Source organism: Rutilus rutilus (genome assembly GCF_951802725.1).
Source record: "Rutilus rutilus genome assembly, chromosome: 1".
Classification (NCBI taxonomy): Eukaryota; Metazoa; Chordata; class Actinopteri; order Cypriniformes; family Leuciscidae; genus Rutilus; species Rutilus rutilus.
The window spans coordinates 26422908-26443770 of NC_140209.1; the positions used below are offsets into that span (position 1 = coordinate 26422908).

The 20863-nt window shown below is 38.5% G+C and overlaps 2 protein-coding genes across 3 annotated transcripts in view; both read right to left on the reverse strand.

Annotated features, from left to right (window-relative positions):
* Positions 1 to 1376: 1376 nt before the first annotated feature.
* LOC311277401 (nuclear factor 7, ovary-like) lies at positions 1377 to 11430 on the reverse strand. The gene is made up of 6 exons (XM_084387704.1): positions 10133 to 11430; positions 9868 to 9963; positions 9209 to 9439; positions 9098 to 9120; positions 2272 to 2390; positions 1377 to 2093 (listed from the first exon to the last, which is right to left on the reverse strand). Exons 1-6 carry the CDS (start codon positions 10295 to 10297, stop codon positions 1606 to 1608), a joined length of 1122 nt encoding a protein of 373 aa, XP_084243830.1. The 5' UTR covers positions 10298 to 11430; the 3' UTR covers positions 1377 to 1605.
* Positions 11431 to 14712: 3282 nt separating this feature from the next.
* rbfox3b (RNA binding fox-1 homolog 3b) overlaps positions 14713 to 20863 on the reverse strand; it is a 309370-nt gene continuing 303219 nt past the window's right edge. For both annotated transcript variants that reach the window (XM_084387722.1, XM_084387715.1), the window contains one exon: positions 14713 to 18217. In XM_084387722.1, the coding sequence (XP_084243848.1) occupies positions 18215 to 18217 (3 nt within the window). In that variant the 3' untranslated portion in view covers positions 14713 to 18214. The remainder of the gene's footprint in view (positions 18218 to 20863) is intronic.

Below are 20863 nucleotides of genomic sequence, written 5' to 3' on the forward strand. Positions count from 1 at the left end.
CGTAATTCCTTTGCACATCTGCGCATTGCACACAATCTCAAAATCTAATTTTTGGCGGTGATATGCAACAACGTTTATCAAGCAAAACGCCACGCATATAAGAAAGTGGTTTAAAGAGTCAGTTGACAAAAGGAGTATGTATTGTTTTTAGTAGGTTTTTTTTGGTGGAACTGAAGAGCTTTTGTGACTCTGGTTAAAAAAAAAATGTCCACAAAATGTGCTTGGTTCAGACACATTGGATGGGTTAATAATGAGAATAGCTCGCGTTCGCTCTAGACAGTGTTAGCTACTCAATTGCTGACTCTCGTGACACATAGCAACACAGCTTAAGTATTCCTAATATGTTGGACCTTTTATTGAAATAGCCGACATTTACCTGAGACATGCCTTCACAAGCACCGTAAGAGCTGTGATTGAGATGGTTGTGTTGGGGAGGCGTGACGCAAAAAAAGGAGCGTTAGCAAAATATGCTGTATTTTTGTATTTCCGCTAGGTCCCATTAGCATCGCAGAAACCATTAAACGGCATCAGTTTAGGACACTATCTGAACAAATAAGAAACACAATGCCAGTTGTCAATTTAAATGTATGCCAGACACATTTTTTTAAAATTGAGAATTAATAATAATAAGTATAATATAGTAAATACAAGTAGCCTATTATAAATAATATGAGAATAATAAATAAAATTAAGTATTCATTAAAAAATAAGTTGAAATGATGCAAATTGATGACTCTAACAAACGCACATACTATCGATTAACAACCTCGGATAGTTACGGTAGAGGTCTGTCTTTAACGGTTTATACGTTTTCGTAAAAAATAAATTTCCCAATGGAGAAAATTAAATGCTATGAAAATAGTTTCAGTTATGACTGTTTTTTCATTTGATTTAGTCTAGTTAGTTTTGTATCAAATATAATGTGATTTTCATTGATGGAGATCTGGCAGGAGCAGCACATTTCTTCTCTTAGGCGAGCGATTCGCGGACAGCTTTCCCTGCGCACATGCCAGAAAACCAATGAGAACGCGGGACAACGGTGACGATACATAAACAGTGTAGGCGCCAAAACTGCTGTGGATCCGCTTACCCAACAGTTACATATGTATTACCAAAATTCTATCATGTAAGTTTTATGGTACACCTCAAACAAGGGAATTTACAGACATTTATAGTGTTAATATTAATTAGCAAGTCCAAGAATGGCTTTGGTATGCAGAGCATTCGCAGCTTATATGGACTGCACGCCCTGATGCGAATTGGTTTTGGTGTATTTAATTCATTCATCTCAGTTGTTGTAGGCGGGACTCATGGTTTGTTTTATCCTGCTTTATTTAGAACAAAATATCTGGTCATATTCTGTCAGAAAAAGTTACTTGATATTAACTTCTTGTTTATTGATCTGTTGTAAAAAAGCAATATGACATTGTCAGTGTTGCTGTAGTGCAGGATATCAGTCATGTGATCCCCTGCGGCCCAATCACAGCCGTACTGATATTCAGATCAACAGCACTCTTACTCATGTTATATGGATTAAATACTGGAAACATGATGACTGTAAAAGATAAAAGCAGGTCGATCCAAACCTACAGCCAGAGGTGACGTTTACTGACTATCTGACGATAAGATCCTCAGAGGGAAAAAACTATAAAAGAACGGATAGACTGTGTCATTGAAGGTGGTGGTGATTGAGTGTAGATATGTGTTAGATACAGGATCAGAAAATGACACCATTCCTCTGTCATAGTCCAGATCAACTCTCACACGATCAAGCTTCTGTTTAACAAGATAACCAGACTCTTCAACCAGTCCGTACTGCACACTCCAGACATCAGTGTTAAAGAAATCACCTCCCTTCCTCTGGTTTGACGCTGTAGTTATTCCAAGTCTCCAACGTGAACTCTTTTTAACCTCCACATCCCAGCACTGTGTTCCTGAGTTAAAACCCTCTGAACCCAGAACACAAGGAAAGAGGTCAAATCTCTCTGGATTATCAGGAAGCAGTTGTTTGTTCCCACCCTGTTTCACTCTAGTCAGATCATCAGACAGGATGAGACATGGATGAGCCGTGTTTGGATCCAGAATCACAGGAGCTGATGAGACACAATCAAAAAGGTGCTTTGATTATGATGTTCATATAACGAAGTGTGAACCGTACAGATTATTATGAATTATGAAATCTATTGATAAAACACATCAGAGATCTTTAAATCTCCCCCATATGTGTGATTTTCCAGTGTCTGTAACAGCACAGATCTTTTCCAGACTCACTGTTTTGGACGATGTCCTGCATCTTCTTCCACACTCTGAACGGCAGGTTTCCCAAGTGATGTGGGACATGAATCAAAGATCCAGACGCCATCTGTGGATCCGGCTCTGAACTCTGGTCTCTGGAAGAACATTCAGGAATCAGGGGCCGTACTCACAAAACATTTTATCTTACCAATAAGAGTTCTAAATGAAAAGTATTCACAAAGCTGCTGAGACCAACTTTTACTAAGGAATAGAAAGAACTCTTAAGCTAAGAGGGTCGACCTCATTACTATGGATGATGTCAGCACGCTTACTAAATATGCGCACAGTGATTGGCTGATCGGGGAGGAGTCTGTCAGTGATATAAATATTGTAGAACGAGGTATCATGTTGCCATATTCAAATTAAGATTTAAAAATAAAAATGTTGCCAAATTCAAATAAAGGTTTTAAAATGTAGGCTAAGTGTCACAAATTAAACTAGTATATGTTCAGCTATTTGTCAGCCTCTTACATGTCTGCATCTTGAGAGATTGCAGAATTCAAGCGACAAATTATGTTTTATAAACAAAGTTCAGGAGGAGCACGTTAAAAAAGTCTAATCAGCTCGAGAGGAGGTATATATACTTAGAGATTTTTATTCTATTTAACTCTAAATTTCTATTACTTATTTTTTATATTGTTTCACAAAAATGGGGAAAAAAAACCTCATTCCAGTCCAATTCTAGATAAAACCAATAATATATCTTGCATTCAGTCATTGAGTGTCTCTGCTGACCTCTTGTGGGAGAAAAAAAAAAGACATTAATCTGCATTTTATGATTACTGCCACTAGAGGGGCCAAAAGTTCCCTTTCATAGGTTCACTCAACGCTGCGTCGCTGACACTGTGGGAACACCCACAGTGTGACAATTGTCTGAAGTCCCTATACCATCACACTAATTCACTGGTGCTTACACCGCCTCTAATGAATGGGTCATGTATGCCTCATAGGAGTGTACACGTGTCATCTCACTTCAGATTTTTATTCCTTCAGGAAGCGTTGTATCTGTTGCCTGTCAGAAAGCTTTTCTTGTGTTCTCAGCTGTCCATTTTAAGCCAGGGACCCACTTAACGACTGTAAGGCCGATTATGAATGTAATTTGATACTTACGACTGATCATGCCCAAATGCACCGAGTCAGAGACAGTTGCGTCAAGTCGGCGTTGAAAAGTCTCTAAGTGTATTCAGTTCAGTCTTATAATTTTTCAGCTAGTCATTAAATGTGTCCCTGGCATTAGGTGTCACCACTCCTCTGCAGAGGTGTAAAGTCCAGGTTCAGAAAGTAAAAAGTTTTTTAGCCACGAGATCTAAATAATTAGTGAAATCAGCTGGCTGAGTTCATGGGTGGAATAAACATATCGCAGGACTTTTACTTTCTGACCCCTGGACTTTACACCTCTGCTCCTCTGAAGCAGACCCGGCGAGTTTCCGAAAATGTGTTGATTCGTGTGGCAGATTCATCACAGGAGACAACATGACATGTGCATGCAATGCCTGGGTCTTCAGCACGCTTAAGCGGCGCTAAACGGCCAGTCGCCATTGTGTTGGTTTGCGTTTGAAAGTGTTGTGCTCTAAGCTCACTTTCTTTCTAAGGAAAGAAGGGCATTAGTTCAACCCCTGCTGTCCCAGTTCTGCGGTTGTTGAGGCGCAGCACAAGCTGTGTGCTTGCGGTGGTGATGAGCCGTGTAGGGTCACTTCCTCATTAGTAGGAAAATCGTGCATGGCTGCTGGTCAGGCAGGAGCAGCCCTCCATACGATGGCAGTGCTCTAAACCTATTAAAGGCGTTTTTTTACGGTGTGGTACGACTTGGCATGACACGGCTCAGGTTGATTTACTTTTCCACTGCAGTTTAGCACCGCTTCAAAGTGGGTGGGATTATAGACTGATCATTATATTTGCACCGCCACCTCATCTACTAATCACGATAAAGCCATTTCTTTTTTCAAGTGGAGTTCGTTTAAAGCAAGTCGTTTAAAAACGTTGCGCAAACAAATTATACTGCGATGGTGATGAAGATTCTCTCTGACCAATCAGTGATCTGCAGTGTTTACACGTCACATTTTAGTATCAGTACAGCTCACTTGGAACCTAAACTGAGGTGGTACTAAAAAAGAACCAGGTACTAGGTACTGTACACAGTGGGGAAATCCCCCAAAAGTGAGCCATACCATGTAGTGGAAAAGCGTCATGAGAGAATGTGCTTAAGGAGCTGAATGAGGGTAATGGCTTAAATGCTGAGGGAGTTAAGGATCTCAGGTTGGCTACTGACTTGGCGCTTAGGGCTACCAAGCCTGAGCAATAGGTCGTTCCATGACGGGAATGGTGGCAGTGGAGCACCATTTTTAGCTGACTCTTACTGACATTAAAGAGAGGGATAAAACCTTCCTTTTAGATGTTCCTGTGTCACAAGAAGGCCTGTTTGGGGAAGCTGTCACTACTGTGGTGGATAAGTTTTGGCTGCTAAACAGCAGTGTGTGGCATTTTGCCAGCTTATTCCACACAGGGCCAGAGAGTCCGGACAACCGACACAAAGAGCTTGTTCGCACTCGAGTTCTCTACAACGCCCTTATGAGGGGCAGCAGAGTGAACCGTTGCCTATGGAGCCCTCTCGTAAAGATTGGGGCCCTAGATCTCACCCAGTGGGTCGCTCGCGACAGCACAATCAGATAAATTTGAGTTCGACAGCTAAGGCCTTGCAGAGCCCATTTATGATGGCATCCAAAGCCTCCGCTGTTGTGGTTGGCTTGCTCGATCGGATTGCTCCCTGTTTTAGAGAGGTCTCCTGCCACTAAGATGTTTTGGTGCCCCTCAGTCTGTTGAAAATTACCAGAGGGGTCAATCTACATGTCCTTTCTGTTTGTGCAGACAACACTGACTCTCCGCAGTGGGAGAGTCAGTGGTCCCCGCAGTGCCTTGGTACCCGCAAATTGAGACGAACAAGGCCAGAGGGCCAGTCCTGTAGGGTTTTGTCCAGGTGAAGGACGGTAACGCCCCAGGCAGATTATTTGTCGGTGTGGCAGGGTATCTCGCACTGTGTACTGCAAACTGTTCAGCATGTTTACACCATCCAATTGCGAAAAGGGCCGCCTCCTTTTGGCGGGGTTCTTCTCATAACTGTGCTCTTTAAGGTGATCTTGACGTTGGGTCAAGAGATTTTATCGCTTCTGAAAGAAGGGGCTATAGAAGTGCCCTCCTCCTGGATGGAGTCAGGGTTCTACAGCCAAAATGATCTGGTCCCAAAAAAGAATGGTGGTTTGCATCCAATTTTGGACTTGCGTCTTCTGAATCTCTCGCTGGAGATTGGTTCATGACTATCGATCTGAAGAATGCGTATTTTCAGATTCAGATTGTGAAGAGGCACAGGAAGTTCCTCAGGTTCACCTTCGGGGCAAAGCTTACCAATATTGGGTTCTTCCATTCTGACTGGCTGCTCCTCAAACTTTTTCAAAGTGTATGGACACGGCTCTGGCCCTGTTGCGGCTCCAGGGCGTCGAGATTCTGAATTTGAGGAGCCTTGGACTATGAGTGAACCTACAGTAGAGATTTTTGCAGCGGAGTCATCAGAAAACTTTTCTTAAGATTCTTGCCCCATGCAGATCTGGTCGGTCTGTAGTGGGCCCTCCGTGGACGATTCCCCTCAGGCCGGACCTGCTGTCTCAGGCCCAAGCCATGATTTGGCACACTCGTGCGGATTTGTGTAATTTGTGGGTGTGGCCTCTGAACAGGGCACATAGATGTGTTCTGGCCTCTTGGCTGAGATTATCAACACCATCTTTAGCTCTAGATCCCCTTCTATGAGGCAGTTGTATGACCTTAAGTGGAAGCTTTTCGTTTCCTGGAGTAGGCAACATGACTTGGACCCAATTAACTGTCCTGTGAGTCTGAGGTTGATGTGCAGCCCCATGGGCTCTGCCCGGTGAAGGCGTTGAAGACTTGTGTTCTTACATTGAGACATATGTTGAAGACTTATGTCTGATCAGATGTTCACGTGTTTTGGTAGTCGAAACAAGAGGAGTGGCTGTAACCAAGAAGAGGATGTCGACCTTCAGCAGGGGATGCAATTTGATCCCTCATTGAGGATTTTTGTAAGCAACCACAGCCCTATTTATTGTCTGAGCATATGAGAACATGTTGGTGGCAAACTTGATTGTAAAAGCAATCAAGAGCTAGTTGAACTGCTCTGTTTTCTAGACACCATATGTGCCACGCTCTCTGTGTTCGCCCAGACACTGAAAGTCGGTCTGCCATTGGAAAGGGCTCCCCAGCCCGTGCTTGATGCATCCGTCAGAACAGTTTAACAACCTTTCCTATCGTTACACCCTGTTCATACATAATTATGTCTTTACAAGGGGCTATAGCATCCAGGCATTTACAAGTCACTAGGTAGGGCTGGGTACCGAGTTCGATACTTTTTAGGTACCGACCGAATTGCCTCGGTAGTATCGAGTATCGAAAAATGACTTGTTTTTCGGTACCAGATTTCGATACCTAAGGGGTTAACTCGTCAACGTCAGTGCTCAAACAAATACATATGAAATGCACAACGACACGCCTAAAGTCGCTCGCGCACATACACGTGATCTCTACACACGAGACGCGCGGAACTCTCCTCGCACATTCATATGAGACGCGCGCGCGCACAAACTGTCCATGCACATTCTCATATGACTGAGACGCGAGCACACACACACAAACTCGCGCACATACTCAATGAAACGCGAGCACACACACTCACAATACTCTAAAGATGTGGAAAAGTCGATCAAAAGTGTGGCTACATTTCTTCAGGCTCGATGCCAACAGCGCGCGATGCATTTGCGGTAAAATAATTGCTGCAAAGACGGTACCGCGACAGATATGATGAAGCCCTTGACAGTGCATGGAGTAAACATAAGAGCAGAAAATTGCTCCGTCTTTGACTGGTAGGCCTAAATGAAGAGATACCTTGTTGATCACTCTGACAGTGTTTATATTGCAATAATGACCTACTGAATGTAGGCCTACACTGCCCTTCAAAAATGTGTTGGTTGGTCAGAATTTTTTTTCAGTAAGGATGCATTAAAGTGATCAAAAATGACCTTAAACATGTGTAATGTTACAAAAGATTTCTGTTTCAAATAAATTATGTTCTTTTGAAATTTCTATTCATCAAAGAATCATGAAAAAATTTATCATAGTTTCCAAAAACTGTTTTCATGTTTCTGAAGGATCCTGTGACACTGAAGTAATGATTTTGAAAATTCAGCTTTGACATCACAGGAATAAATTACATTCTGAAATATATTCAAATAAGATTTTAAATTGTAATACTATTCCACAATATTACAAGTTTTACTGTATATTTGATCAAACAAATTCAGCTTTGGTGTGCATGAGCTCTTTATAAAAAAATGTTGTTCCTTATGTATATGTATAAGGAATATTTTGTTCCTTTTGTGCACTGGCTAAGGAGCATGAGTCAAACTGAAAAAATAAAAACAAAGTTTTTCTGAGGTAATGTGTTATGTAATCTTGTTAAAATGGATTTCATAAAATTGGTATCGAAAAAAGTATCGTTCAGGAACCGGTATCGAAATCAAGGTATCGGTATCGGTATTGGTATCGAAATTTTTTGAACGATACCCAGCCCTATCACTAGGATGCCCTGCATGCCCACGTGTCAAGCAAGAAACAGGACACGGCCATCAGCCAGAGTTGTTTTTTTTTTTTAAAGCATTTCAAAGTGAACATTGCAAGTGAATTCATTATGGCCTGCGAGCACATCGCTAATAAGTGGGCTTGCATGGAAATGGAAATGAGACTCACTCCCAGGAAAGAAATGCCCACAAGTGGGCTAAAGCTGGCTTTTTCTGTATTGACCGAAAAACCCCAGCGGCGCTATTTCACACGCTTAAACGCCATTGTCCTTTTCCAGTGAAATAGTGTTATTCAATCAGGCTTCAGTGTGTCTCTGTGAAAGGAGTTTCTTAGAGTCTGACGCAATGTCGAGTGAACCGAAATCGAAAGGGAACACAGAAAAATTATCTTTAAAGGAAGAATTCACCACACAGTAATTTCTGAAAAATAGATTCAGCATACATAATCTGAATTATTATCAGTAGAAGTCTATTTCAGGAGCTAAGTTTTTTTAGCAAAGGATTTATCTCATATTATTAAGTGCTGCTTAAGATTGCCGCCTACAGGCTGAATAGTAAAGTGTATAATAGTTTTTGTTAAAGTCCCCCGTGGTGAAAATTAAGTTTTTAATGTTGTTTATATATCTAAGTGGTGTTTTTAATATGCTTTAAGACAAACCATGTGCAAAATCATAAGTCAACATCATTGCTGAGTATTTTATCCTTAAAACTGCAGTGAATCAAAGACAGTCTCAAAAACACGGTTTAAAATCGCTGGTGTTTCTGACGTCACAAACTACCTTGTTTCTACCTTGTAAATCTACTGTTTCTACTGCGGGGCTCATTTACATATTCATAGAAACACGTTTACTAAATGAGGCAAGGGAGTAGAGTTACATTCAAGCTATTTTAAGGCATGAAGAAATAAAACGTTTAAATATGCCATTTGTGATCAAAGATGAGTTTTAAGGGATACAATTATTGACTACAAGGAGACTTTAACAATTTACAAGGACACTTTGTTGCACTTTCACATACTGTTGGTAGAGGATTAATACATGTTTAAACATTTTTGAAAATGTTTGGTTATGCAGATGTTATGTTTGATTACTAAATTTTTAAACAGTGTAAACAGGGTGTGTGTGTGTGTTTCAGTTCAGAACCAGAGAAAGGAGCAGATCACTCACCTTTCCATTGGAACTGGAAACTTCTGCAGAACAAACACACAATTTATCATCAAAAACTCAATAAATCATCAATCATCAATCCATCAAGCCATCAATAATCTGAAATAAGACCTTTAAAAAGCAGATATCATTGGCTGTCATCATCTCCTCCATGTCTTGGATTGTGTGTGAAAGATCGGAGATGTGTCTATCCATCTCCTCCAGCTTCTCTGTCATCATCTGGTTCTTCTGCTCCTCTTCCTCCCTCAGTGCATTGATTGTAGCTTCTTCTTCATCTCTGAGAAAACGATGAAGCTTCTTAAACTCCTGTTTAATCTGCCGCTCCGTGCGCTCAGCTTGCGACTGAAATCAAATCACAATCACTTAAATCGTCTGAATCAACACACATCACATCCACCACACCACCAGCCAAACGTCTGGCCACAATTTATTTATTTTTCGCATGATTTTTTTTTATCTAAAGGGTTTGAATGTCTTTACAAACCATGGAGATGTTTGAGAGACCGTCCAGAGTGAGCAGAGCTGGCAAAAGGGGGTGACTTAAAAGATTAACTATATGATTTTGACTTTTTTTTGCTCACTACATCATTCCCATCCTTCCATTTCTATTATTTCATAATCGATGACTTTACTATTACTCTTAAATGTGGATAAGCAAAATAAAGAAAGAGTAGGTGTGTTCAAACTCTTACTAGTAGTAGTAACGTACATCAGTGATAATCTTTGTGTTGGGATTGTTGATTATTTGACCATTGATTATGTTTCCTCACCTTGATGTGCTGAACAGTTTCCACACACTTTTCTTTAATGTCTTCGCTGTGTTTCAGCTTCATCCGTGAGGATTTCAGTGCCGAACTGAGCTCCTTCTAGAAGTCAACACAAAAAAAACAATATAGGCCTATAGAGAATACACTGATATGTTCATATATGTTGAGTAAAATTATAGAACATTAAGAGAGAGAAACTGAGTGCATGAGTGTGATGATATCTGACTATTTATTGTTCTTTACATATGAATCGAGACGTTTGTCCTACCTTGTATGACGGAACCACTTCACTGATGGGTCTGAATGTGTGATTGTCGTGTTTCTGTGAATCTCTGCACATTAAACATGCAGGCTGTTTGTCCTCCACACAGAAGAAATCGAGTTTCTCACTGTGTAAAGCGCAAGAAAGTTCTTCCACAGATCGTGAATCCATTTTCTTTATTTGAGCTCCAGCAATCTAACCTTTATTTCACTTCCTGGATACGGTTTCAAAAATGAACAGCCAAGATAATCACGAAGATCTGCTGTCTGTTCAGAAACAACCTTCTTTCTTTTTTTTTTAAAAGAACCTTCTTGTTGTTCTTTGTTCTTCGTGATCGCTGATTGCTATTTTCTTTTTTGTCGAGACACCGAGTCAGTCACGGTGACAGAAAGGAGTGAAATAGGACAGTCACGTCCGGTGTTACAATATATTCGGCCCCTGAGATATTTGGTTCCGCTGGTGGCGCATGAGTAAATAATATCCATTAATTTCCCCAGTTGTGTGCGTGTCAACGAACTGAAAATATTATTGCAATCGCAACTTGTTTAATGCAACTTTTTTTCTCGCAACTCTTACTTATTTTCTCAGAATTGTGAGATTTAAACTCGCAATTGCGGATTATAAAGTCCAACTGTGAGGGGGGAAGTCAGCTCACAGTTCTGACATTTTCTGACAATTGCGAATTTATATCTCTCAATTCTGACTTTATAACTCGCAATATTGCAGTTCTGAGGGGGAAAGTCAGAGTTAGGAGGCATAAACTCGCAATTAAAAAAAAAAAAAAAAAAAAGTATATTAAGAATGTGTCATCGGAACAAAGCATTCATCAAAAGTTTATGCACTTGTTTATAATAAATTATGTATTGCAATGTTATTTATAATGATTACAATATTAAGGATATTTTTCTTACGTAGTATAGCATTTAGTTAATTGTGCATGTGGGACTATCTACAAAATGGGCAAGAAATTAAGGATAAAACAGAATAATCGGCAGTTATTGTAAATTTATTATTTAGTCATACTGTTGTCGACACTCTGATCTGCAGTACTATCACCGAGTGACTATAGGTAGCACAAGTAACAATTCAAATTAATTTTAAAGCCACACAAAAAAGGCCAAACACATCAAAGAGTCCAATTAAATTGTAGCCTAGACTAGCACCGTAGGTTATTCTCTCATTTATGATTAACATAAAAACTTTATTATCTTTTCGAAATAAATATTCCATTAAACAACTTGCGATTTCAGGAGAGTGCATTAATATTTCCATCTCCATTCCTTTGGTTGTTGCCTCAAGGACACGCCCACAACTGGGTAATCTATGAATATTCATGTATGCGCCACCCAGTGGTACCAAATATACCACATGGAACCGAATATATTGTAACACCGAGGGTTGAGTTTACACATAATAAATAGTCTCTGGTTTACATTACCTAATCATTCAGTAGCATGGTACTAAACAGTACACAGTGCTTTATGTCAGCATTATCTGGACAAACTTAATTTCTTCTGATGACAATAAATCAGATATTATGATATATTTTGATGTTCAACATTATTTTTATTTTTTTACAGTCTGGTTTAAACAGTCATCTACTGGACATCCGCCTCAAGTTTTGAGACAGTTTCACAATTTCACCACTAGATGTCAGTAAAGCCACACTGAAATATTATCCACTAGCTGTGCACAACACTTGTGCTGAGGCCCAATTCGCCTACCTATACTATGCGTATGCCCTAAAAGTATGTAGACTTCAGGTTTTCTGAAGAAAAAGTACATACTTTTGAGGGTGTATCATAAGAGTAGACAAGCTTTACTACTTCGTCTTTAACGGACAGCTCTGTCGCTTAGTTACGTGCATCCTGTCACCATTTAAACTGTCATTCATTGTCAAAGTCCTCCACATTCAATTTAGTTTAATTTCCGACAGTTTCGGAGAGAAATAATATAGTAGCACATTGAGCTGCCAGTCGTTGGTCTTTTATGCGGAGACTCTCCTCATATGTTTGCATAATGATGCATTTAAAAGTTAATGACCAAACGTATCTTTATTAAAGTTCAGTGCTGTTGCAGATTCAATATAGCCTAATGTTGATAACCACGAATAAATATATTTTCGTCAGGTTAGATACTGATAGCCTTAAATCACTCAAACCCCTTTATCTAAACCTCTATAGCCGGACTCGCACATCCGCCATGTTTGTAGTTTTTTAAAAAAAGAAAAACTTTTACTCTTGTTTGTAGTTCTAATCGAATCGCGCAATGGGTTGTGGGCAATATTAGCCAGAGTGTGCAGGTGCTGTGGTGAAGAGATGAGTCCCACCATAAGTGGGATAACTCCCATCAAGTAATATATTTATTTGTATAGCGCTTTTCACGTAGGCCTATACACACAGAAAGACAGACAGCTATTGTATAGTAATTGAATTGTATATGTAAGCGAATTAAAAAAACACTAAGAACGAGAAATGTTTAATTTCACAATCTATAGCTTTGGTTACATACTACTTATATGTTTCATATAGTATATCATATGAAACATACACGTTAAAAGACATTAATGGTCATTATAATGTAGTTCAAAACATTTTTATATAATAAAGTGAATTTGTCTGATTTGTAACCAGGCACTAAAGCCATAAAACGTGCTGCTCATCAGCACATCAGATTGCTTGGGTCCTACGGTGGGACTCATCTCTTCACCACAGGTGATCTGCACTTCGGAAAAAAGTAGACCATCCGGGTATCTGGAGTGCTCATTTCAACATACTACGATTTGAGACACACTAATTCTAATTTTGAATAATATTTAGGATGGATAGTATGCGAATTGGGACACAGCATTGGACATACACTACAGTAAATGAAATGTTGTCCTGTAGCCGACTCTAGCTTGTGTTCTCAGTCGCCTTTGGCATTTAGTCTTTACATTAAGCAGGTTATGTTCTGTTACATAAAATAAATTTTTTGACACGCAACATTTAAAGCATTTTATGAAGGGGAGACTCTAGTTGTCAGAAGTGCTTAAATGATATTCTCAGTAGCTATAGTCAGTGTTCAGTGTGCGTTTGGGAATTAAGATGTCCATTAGCTTTTTAACTCTTGTCTGCCTTTCAAAAATACACAATCCTTGGAAATATGGAAATAGAAAGTGGGACAACTAGCCACGGTTTTAACAGCATCATTTATTTACATCACATATACATATTTATGTAGGCTACATGTGCTCCCAGCTATCACTAAACACGTGACTATGCAGCTGAATATCACTGGAGATTCAAAGGTCCATTTTTTTTAACGTCAATTTTCGAGGCATTTTATCCTTTAAATGCTTGAAATCATTGAACGGCGTAAGGCCTGACTGTGGAGATGTTTTACAGTTCCTGCACCCTCTGTTTATTGTCCATTATAGGTCTATACGTCTCAGTGTAACGGCATGTGTGTATCCGCAGGGCCTGATTCATTGAGATCGATGCCGTTTCCGCCTCTCTTAGGTAAATGGTTGCCTAGGAGACGGACAGGTGCATTCCATCTTACCCAGTCCTGAGGGGGAAGCGGGAAGATGGATGCTCTCCTCTACTTCCCCATCGCCCTGGAAACACTGGAACTCTGCGGAATGTCCAGTTCGGCTCAGAGTTCTATCAGTGAAGATTCCAATGCGCACACACATGTATAACCTAAAAATTCTGTTAAATTTACAGTAAAAAAAACCGGGGCAGCTGTGGTTGCCAGAAATTTACCGTAAAAAATACGGTAGCAACATTTTAGATTTTACAGACTCAAGTTAAATTTACAGTAAAAAAAAACGTATTTCATAATCCGATATAATGTTAATTTACCGATCAATTTACGTTTTTTTTTTCACTGTAAATTTTACGACTTTTTCACTTCCAAAAACCTTTTACTGTAAAATTAAATTAAATGTACGGTTAGATCTATCACAGTTATTCACTGAATATAGTACGAATTAACAGTTTTTCACCATAGCCTTTTTACCGTTTTTTTTTACCGTTAAAATCACAGTAATTTTTTACAGTGCATATATTACATATTCATGATATTTTTTACTCTAATACCACTAAAAATTATTATAATATTGTATGAAATTGTTTAAAAATCAGTTGTCCCCGTATTGTTTTACAACATTATATAAATAAATGAATGTATAAACTGTAGACAAACTTACTAAACAGTTAATAATTTTATGCAAAGAACTCCCAAGGGACCTCTTCCTAAAATATATAACGTATAACTATATTTTCATGTATTGAATTATAAAGACATGTTTCCAGAATTCGCTGCTCTATACAGTACATATAAGAAATTATTAAAACATTAAATGATTATGATACTGACAAAATAAACTCCACCAAATGCTGAAGTAGACAAGTTTATTTATGTAATAATAACAATGATGGTCATATCAATGGTTTAGTAATAAATATGATGTCATAATAATGATGATAATAATGTCAGAATAACAAACAGGATTTTTTCATCTGAGGCTCGTAGCGATAGTAGAAGAGAAAGAAAACACGAACTGATAGCGTCACAGATCTGTAGGGCTTCAAAGAGATACATTTATCTTTCAGTGTTTCACCTTTAAACCTTTTTTTTTTTCAAAGATAGTTTATCATTTGAATGCTTACAAAAATGAGAAAGAGATAGATTTTATAAATCCTTACAAATAAACCTTATCGTTTTAGAACAAAATACAAGATTTTGCTGGGGTGGAGCGGAGGGATAGAGGAGAGAGGGCTGATATTTACAGCACAGCAGAGATAGAAAAACAACCGTTTACCACGGTAAAACCACTCTCGTTCACTTCTCTCTCACACACAGTTATTCTCTTTCTTCCTTCACCCTGGGTCAGACCTTCTCATATAATACACGTATGAGGTGCAGTGAGATATAAATATGATGAGTGTAGCTGCTTCAGAATTATAATATATGATCTATGAAAAGTGTGTGAGCTTTCCAGTTTAACCAGTTTAAGCAAATCCGGATGGAATCTTTATTTTTTCATGCTGATTCTGAGGGGAATCTGTGGAATTCTACGGAATTAATTTAAATATGGTAAAATGTGAAAGTATCATCAAAAGAATAAAACAGTTTAACAAAAACAAAAACAAACAAAAAAAACAGAAATAAAACAATAATAAAATATTTTCGTTAAAATAAATGTTAACTGAAACAAAGTAAACAACATATAAAACTAAATAAAAACTATAGATATATTTAAAAAAAAACAATGACTAATAAAATTACAAAAACACAATAAAATTACTAAAGCTTTTACTAAAATTAAAATAAAAAAGAAAGTGTAAAAATAAAAACATTGATTAAAACTATAATACTACCTCAAATTAAATAATAAAAAACGAACAAAAAAATAAACCACTTTCTAAAAAATAAAGAAAAGAAATATTTGCGTGCCTGCATGTCATGTGATCATTAACCAACAACGGAAAGCCATGAATGTGATTGTGTTGTTGAATTATTGAAATATTAACTCAAGTATATTTTAGGTCAAAGGGGTGCGACTTGGGAAATCCCTGATCTAAACTGTTTATTAATCAGTAAATGTAAACGCCTTAAACAGTTTTTTTTACCAGATAAAATTCAGAAAAACAAATCACAACACATTAATCTGATTTCACTTTGCATATAAAGTATTCTGCTTGCCTATTCAATGCGCGTATGTCTAAGTTTTGCAGAAATGTAAATGCACCTATAAACAAATTTCTAAAAACTCACAAAAAAATGCTGAACTAAAAGTGCTGAATAAAGGGGCTAAATAACGTCATTTACACGACAACGATGTATTAAGGATGGAAACGTTTTTTCCTGTGCGTTTTTCGCGTACAGACGACAACGTTGTCAAAACGATCCCTGTTCACACGGATCTGTGAAAACGACTAAAAATGCTGTATTACTGATGCCAGTCCAGTAGATGGCGATGTCACTTTGTAAAGAAACACGACGCGCCTATAGACTGAACACGTAATTCGCATACGCGTGACGTCACCGTTTTCACAAATTCACGTTTTTGTAGTTTACACTGAGACGATAACAGTATCGTTTTCCAAAACTTGTATACTTTGAAACCTGTTTTCAATAGTTTGCATTTTCAGTCCCTAAAACGCAGTTGTCGTGTAAACGAACGGCCAAAACGCATACAAAGTTTTCAGATTTTAGCCGAAAGTGGTGTCGAGTAAACAGCCCCTTAATTAAACTCTAAACATGCCAGAGAGTTTCTGACGGGCATTTAGAGCTGCAAATATACGTAGTTCAATATAAAAACAATACAAGTCATTGTGAATAGATATAAATGTGTCAGAGTAAAAGCTGAATAAATAAAGCATAGTTTGATTATGACTGGATTAAAATAGAAAAAAATGCGCGCACACACACACACATACACACCCACCTCTCAACCCCCGCCACCCCCATAATAAATATGTGATAGGTATGTACAAGTACAGCTACTGTTACACTCTTGACATATAGGAATACATTCTTCAAAACATAAAAATTCCGGCCATTTCCCCAAATAAAACTCTCTGTTCGTTACACCCCCCCTCACACACACACACACGCAGGTGTATCAAACCCCAGAAACACTTCACACAGCTGACAAAACTTACCAGAGAACAGGTTAACAGTCACTGTTTGTGTAAAACATAATTCAAAGGGAGCATTTAATGAAGGAGTAGATAAACGTGTGGATATATTTGTCATATAGCACTATGATAATTCAATGAATAATACTTTTCTTTTTCTTCTCTCTCTTGTTTTTCTAAGGTAAATACTAGATGCATCCGTGGTCGGGTTCATTTTGGCTGGAAGTTTGTCCCCTGGTTTAAGAGTAAACATCGTAATCTCACGCTTCAGTCCGGTGAGTTTCAGAGACCGGGAATCACTGATCAACGGGATCCAATCCAAATTCGGGGCGGAGCCTCACTTTAAGCTTTTGTGTTCATTGTTTTGCATAAATTGTTGCATAAATATTACTAATGAGTTACATAGAAATAATTCTGCTCATGTTTCATAAATGTGGCTGTAACGTGGTAAATTTGCTTCACTGAGGTGCATCGAAATAAATGTGAATAAAAGGCACAAAATAAATGCAAATAAAAGGCATAAAATAATGTGAATAAAAGGCAAATTAAATGCATCATGATCTAAAGTTCCTATATTACATGATAAAACATTTTCAGAGTGTAAAATACGGTAAATAGTCTTTAAAATGAAACATGAACGACAGAATGAATATCAATGTAAAACCATACTTATGTAAATTGTTGCATTGAATTATGAATCATAATTTGAGATTTTGCTCCGCCCCTTCTTAACTAACATCCACCCCCCCCCAGACACCCCCCACCCCACCCTCACCTCTTACTCCAACATTAATCAGTAGTTGACATCTTTAGTTTCAGTGCTAACCAGGAACACCACAGGAAGTTGGTCAGCAGCGTGGCCAATCAGGAGAGTTATGACATCAGCCACAGGAAGTGAACGAGAGGCTCCGCCCACATGGGACGAATCGAATCCTGGCCTGATGAAGTCTCTCCACAGGAAACGGTTGAACGGATGACCAATGAGGACGTGAGCTGGGGCACATGACACAGGAAGTAGTGCCGCCCATGTGACGAGAGTGGCATCCTTTCTGGGAAGTGTTGCAAAGCGACCAATCACAGAGAGCACGACGACTCCACCCACAGGAAACACATTTGTCATGCAGCCTTCAGCTTGTTTTGACTCCTCCCCCATGGCCTCTGATTGGTGGATGATGTTATGGGCGGGGCCCTGCACAGTCGCATCAGTGTCAGTTTACTGTCCGTCTCCGTTCCATCTATGAACGCTAACATATAGAAAAATAAAATGTTTCTGGATGTGTTTTCCTCTTCTTTCTAAACTGTTTTATATTCTTGTCCTTTATGTTGTCCACTGGCACACGACACACACTTTTCTTCGTTCTTTCCTCTGGTTTTCCTTTTCTCATGATGGTCCTTGCTGTCCTGAAGTGCTCAGTTCAGATCTCTCACTCTTTCTGTTTTTTTTTTTCTTTCACTGTATTTACTGAAAAAGCAGAAGCAGATGAATGAGCATTAATGCAGTGATTCTTGTTGTATAATATCATTTCAGTTTTAGCGTGAAATTTACAGCAGCCCCAAAAAGTGTTTGGACCAAGTCCTGAAAAGTGAAGCCAAAGTATTTTGATCGCCCCCTGGTGGCTGGATGCAGTATAGGCCATAAACCCCGCCCTCTCCATGTAACCAAACTAAAAAAATCGAATTACACTGGTGCTATTTGCGTGTCAGTCAAATATGACAGAATTTGTTTCATTTCAATGAAATCAATGTAGTTTGATAATGTTTTTTATTTAATATTTTGTATTTTTAGGGGATTTTATGGTACTAAATTATATTTACGCCCGAATTTATAATCCATTTATTCACCTTTTTGAGCATAGACCTGACAATTTATTTTCCAACCTAAACAGTGGTAAATCGTGAATGCACAGACTTAAGTTTGGTCTTTTTTTCAAAGATAACACTTGTCAGATTATTGCTGAAGTGAAAAAAGTGAACTTAAAAAAAGTTACAGAATAGGTGGTTTGCAGTCACGTGATTGTGATGACGCGCGAAATTCAGATGGAGGGCAGGAAGTGAAGAGCGGAATGGACGAGATGGCGGAAAGTCCGTACTGGACTACTTTTGACGCTATTACAAGAGAAATATACAACAAAAAAATCGAAACATATGTTGGACGTGATCCTTACGTTATGAAGAGGAGCGATTTTTCAACTGAATTGAAAGATTTTGCCTGTAACGTTACGAGTTTGTCTTCAGTTACAGGGGTAGCAGCTAACTTACAAACTCAAAGAAAAGAAGAAACAATTACTTTGACTTTACAAAGTTCAGAAACTGGTACGTTACACAAACATAGCCACATAAGTTAATTCACCTTTGACAAAGTGATCACTGCACACACAGGCATTTTCCGACGTAGGTTTGCAAGCCATTTTTTTCCGGCGTTTTTCGGTCAATTTCTTGCCTTTTTCCCCCTTATGAACAACAACTTTTGGTACTCGATAAAAACTCCTCGTGGTTTCATCGAATTGAGCAACCATAAATGACGCAAAACATAGGCATTTTGAGTTTGTTATAGTGGTTCTAAATGTAGCAAATCACTTCCTGCCCTCCATCTGCATTTCGCGCCATGGCAACGCAGTGAGGTGACGTCATATGCAAACAAGCTATTGTATGTTTATTGTTATTGAAGTACTATTTTCAATTTTTATGAAATATTATTTTCGAAAACACTTTTTACTCTAAAACTGCAAGAAAATCAAAGCCATAAATCTAAACAGAGTTCCAAATTTGAGCCTGATATCTCAAGTTTTCAGTCAGATTTTGTTTGGCTGCAGTACCAAACGCTTCCACTAGATGAAATTCGTCTCCCATTCATTTCCAATGCGCTCATTTTTGACCGTGAACAATACAAGTGTGACTATTTTTTTCAGGATCATTTAACCTTTTTGAATCATGCCATGATTTTTTTTTTTCTGTGTTCACATAGCAAGTGGCAAAACATTTACCAAGTTTCGCTCCATTCCGGTGAAGTAAAAATTCTTTTCTTTTTTTTTACGAACATTTTTCGGTCGCACCAGAGGGTTAAAATAAAATTCCCGTCATTTTAGGCAGTTCTCATCACGCTGACGTATGTTCAAGTGTTGGTTTTTCCAATGAGGTGTAATGTCATGAAGCTGTGCTTGCGATTGAGGGGCCGTTTACAGAACACTTTCAACTAAAAACGGAAAACTTTTTATGCATTTTGGCTGTTCATTTACACGACAACTGCGTTTTGGGGGCTGAACATACAAACTTTTGAAAACAGGTTTCAAAGTGCACGTTTTTGAAAACGATACCGTTACCGTCTCCATGTAAAGTACAAAAACGTGAATTTGTGCAAACAGTGACATCATGCGAATTACGTGTTTAGTCTATACACGCAGAGTGTTTCTTTACAAAGTGACATCGCCATCTACTGGCCTGGCATGAATACAGCATTTTTAGTCGTTTTGACAACGTTGCCGTCTGTATGCAAGATGCAAAAGAAAAACGTTTACGTATTTAGTACATCGTTGTGGTGTAACTGTAAATTTACCCTGTGGGCGGGACTTTGATACCACGGCTCTACCTCAGGATCACTACTACGCAGACACAGGCTAAAAATGGCCTAATGGGCAGTGACATTTTCTGGGATATTTGGCTTAATTTTTCTACAGTGGAAGGAAGTGGAAACACGTCATCCATCTTTTTTACAGTCTATGGTTTGGACACCCTTTATAGGGGGGAGAAAGTTGGGGACGGTTCTCAAGGCCCCCGGCTTTCGGGGAGGCCCCCGCGATTTCAATCGAGGGAGTTCGCCACCTGTGACAAGATTTCAATCGAGGAGGAACCTCGATTTATAATCTTCTCCATTTTTATGGAGAAGATTATAAATTAATAATAACTTTCAGAAATTCAGATGTATAACTGAATTTCAATCTTTTCTTTCTTTTCACACATACACACACACACACACACACAGGCACACACTAGAAAACAAAATGCGATATAAAATACAAATATTAATAATAATCATTTTTAAGCATTTTTTTTTCTATCCACTTTATGCATGTATATTGAACCGCTTAAGAAGAGAATCACATACATTTAC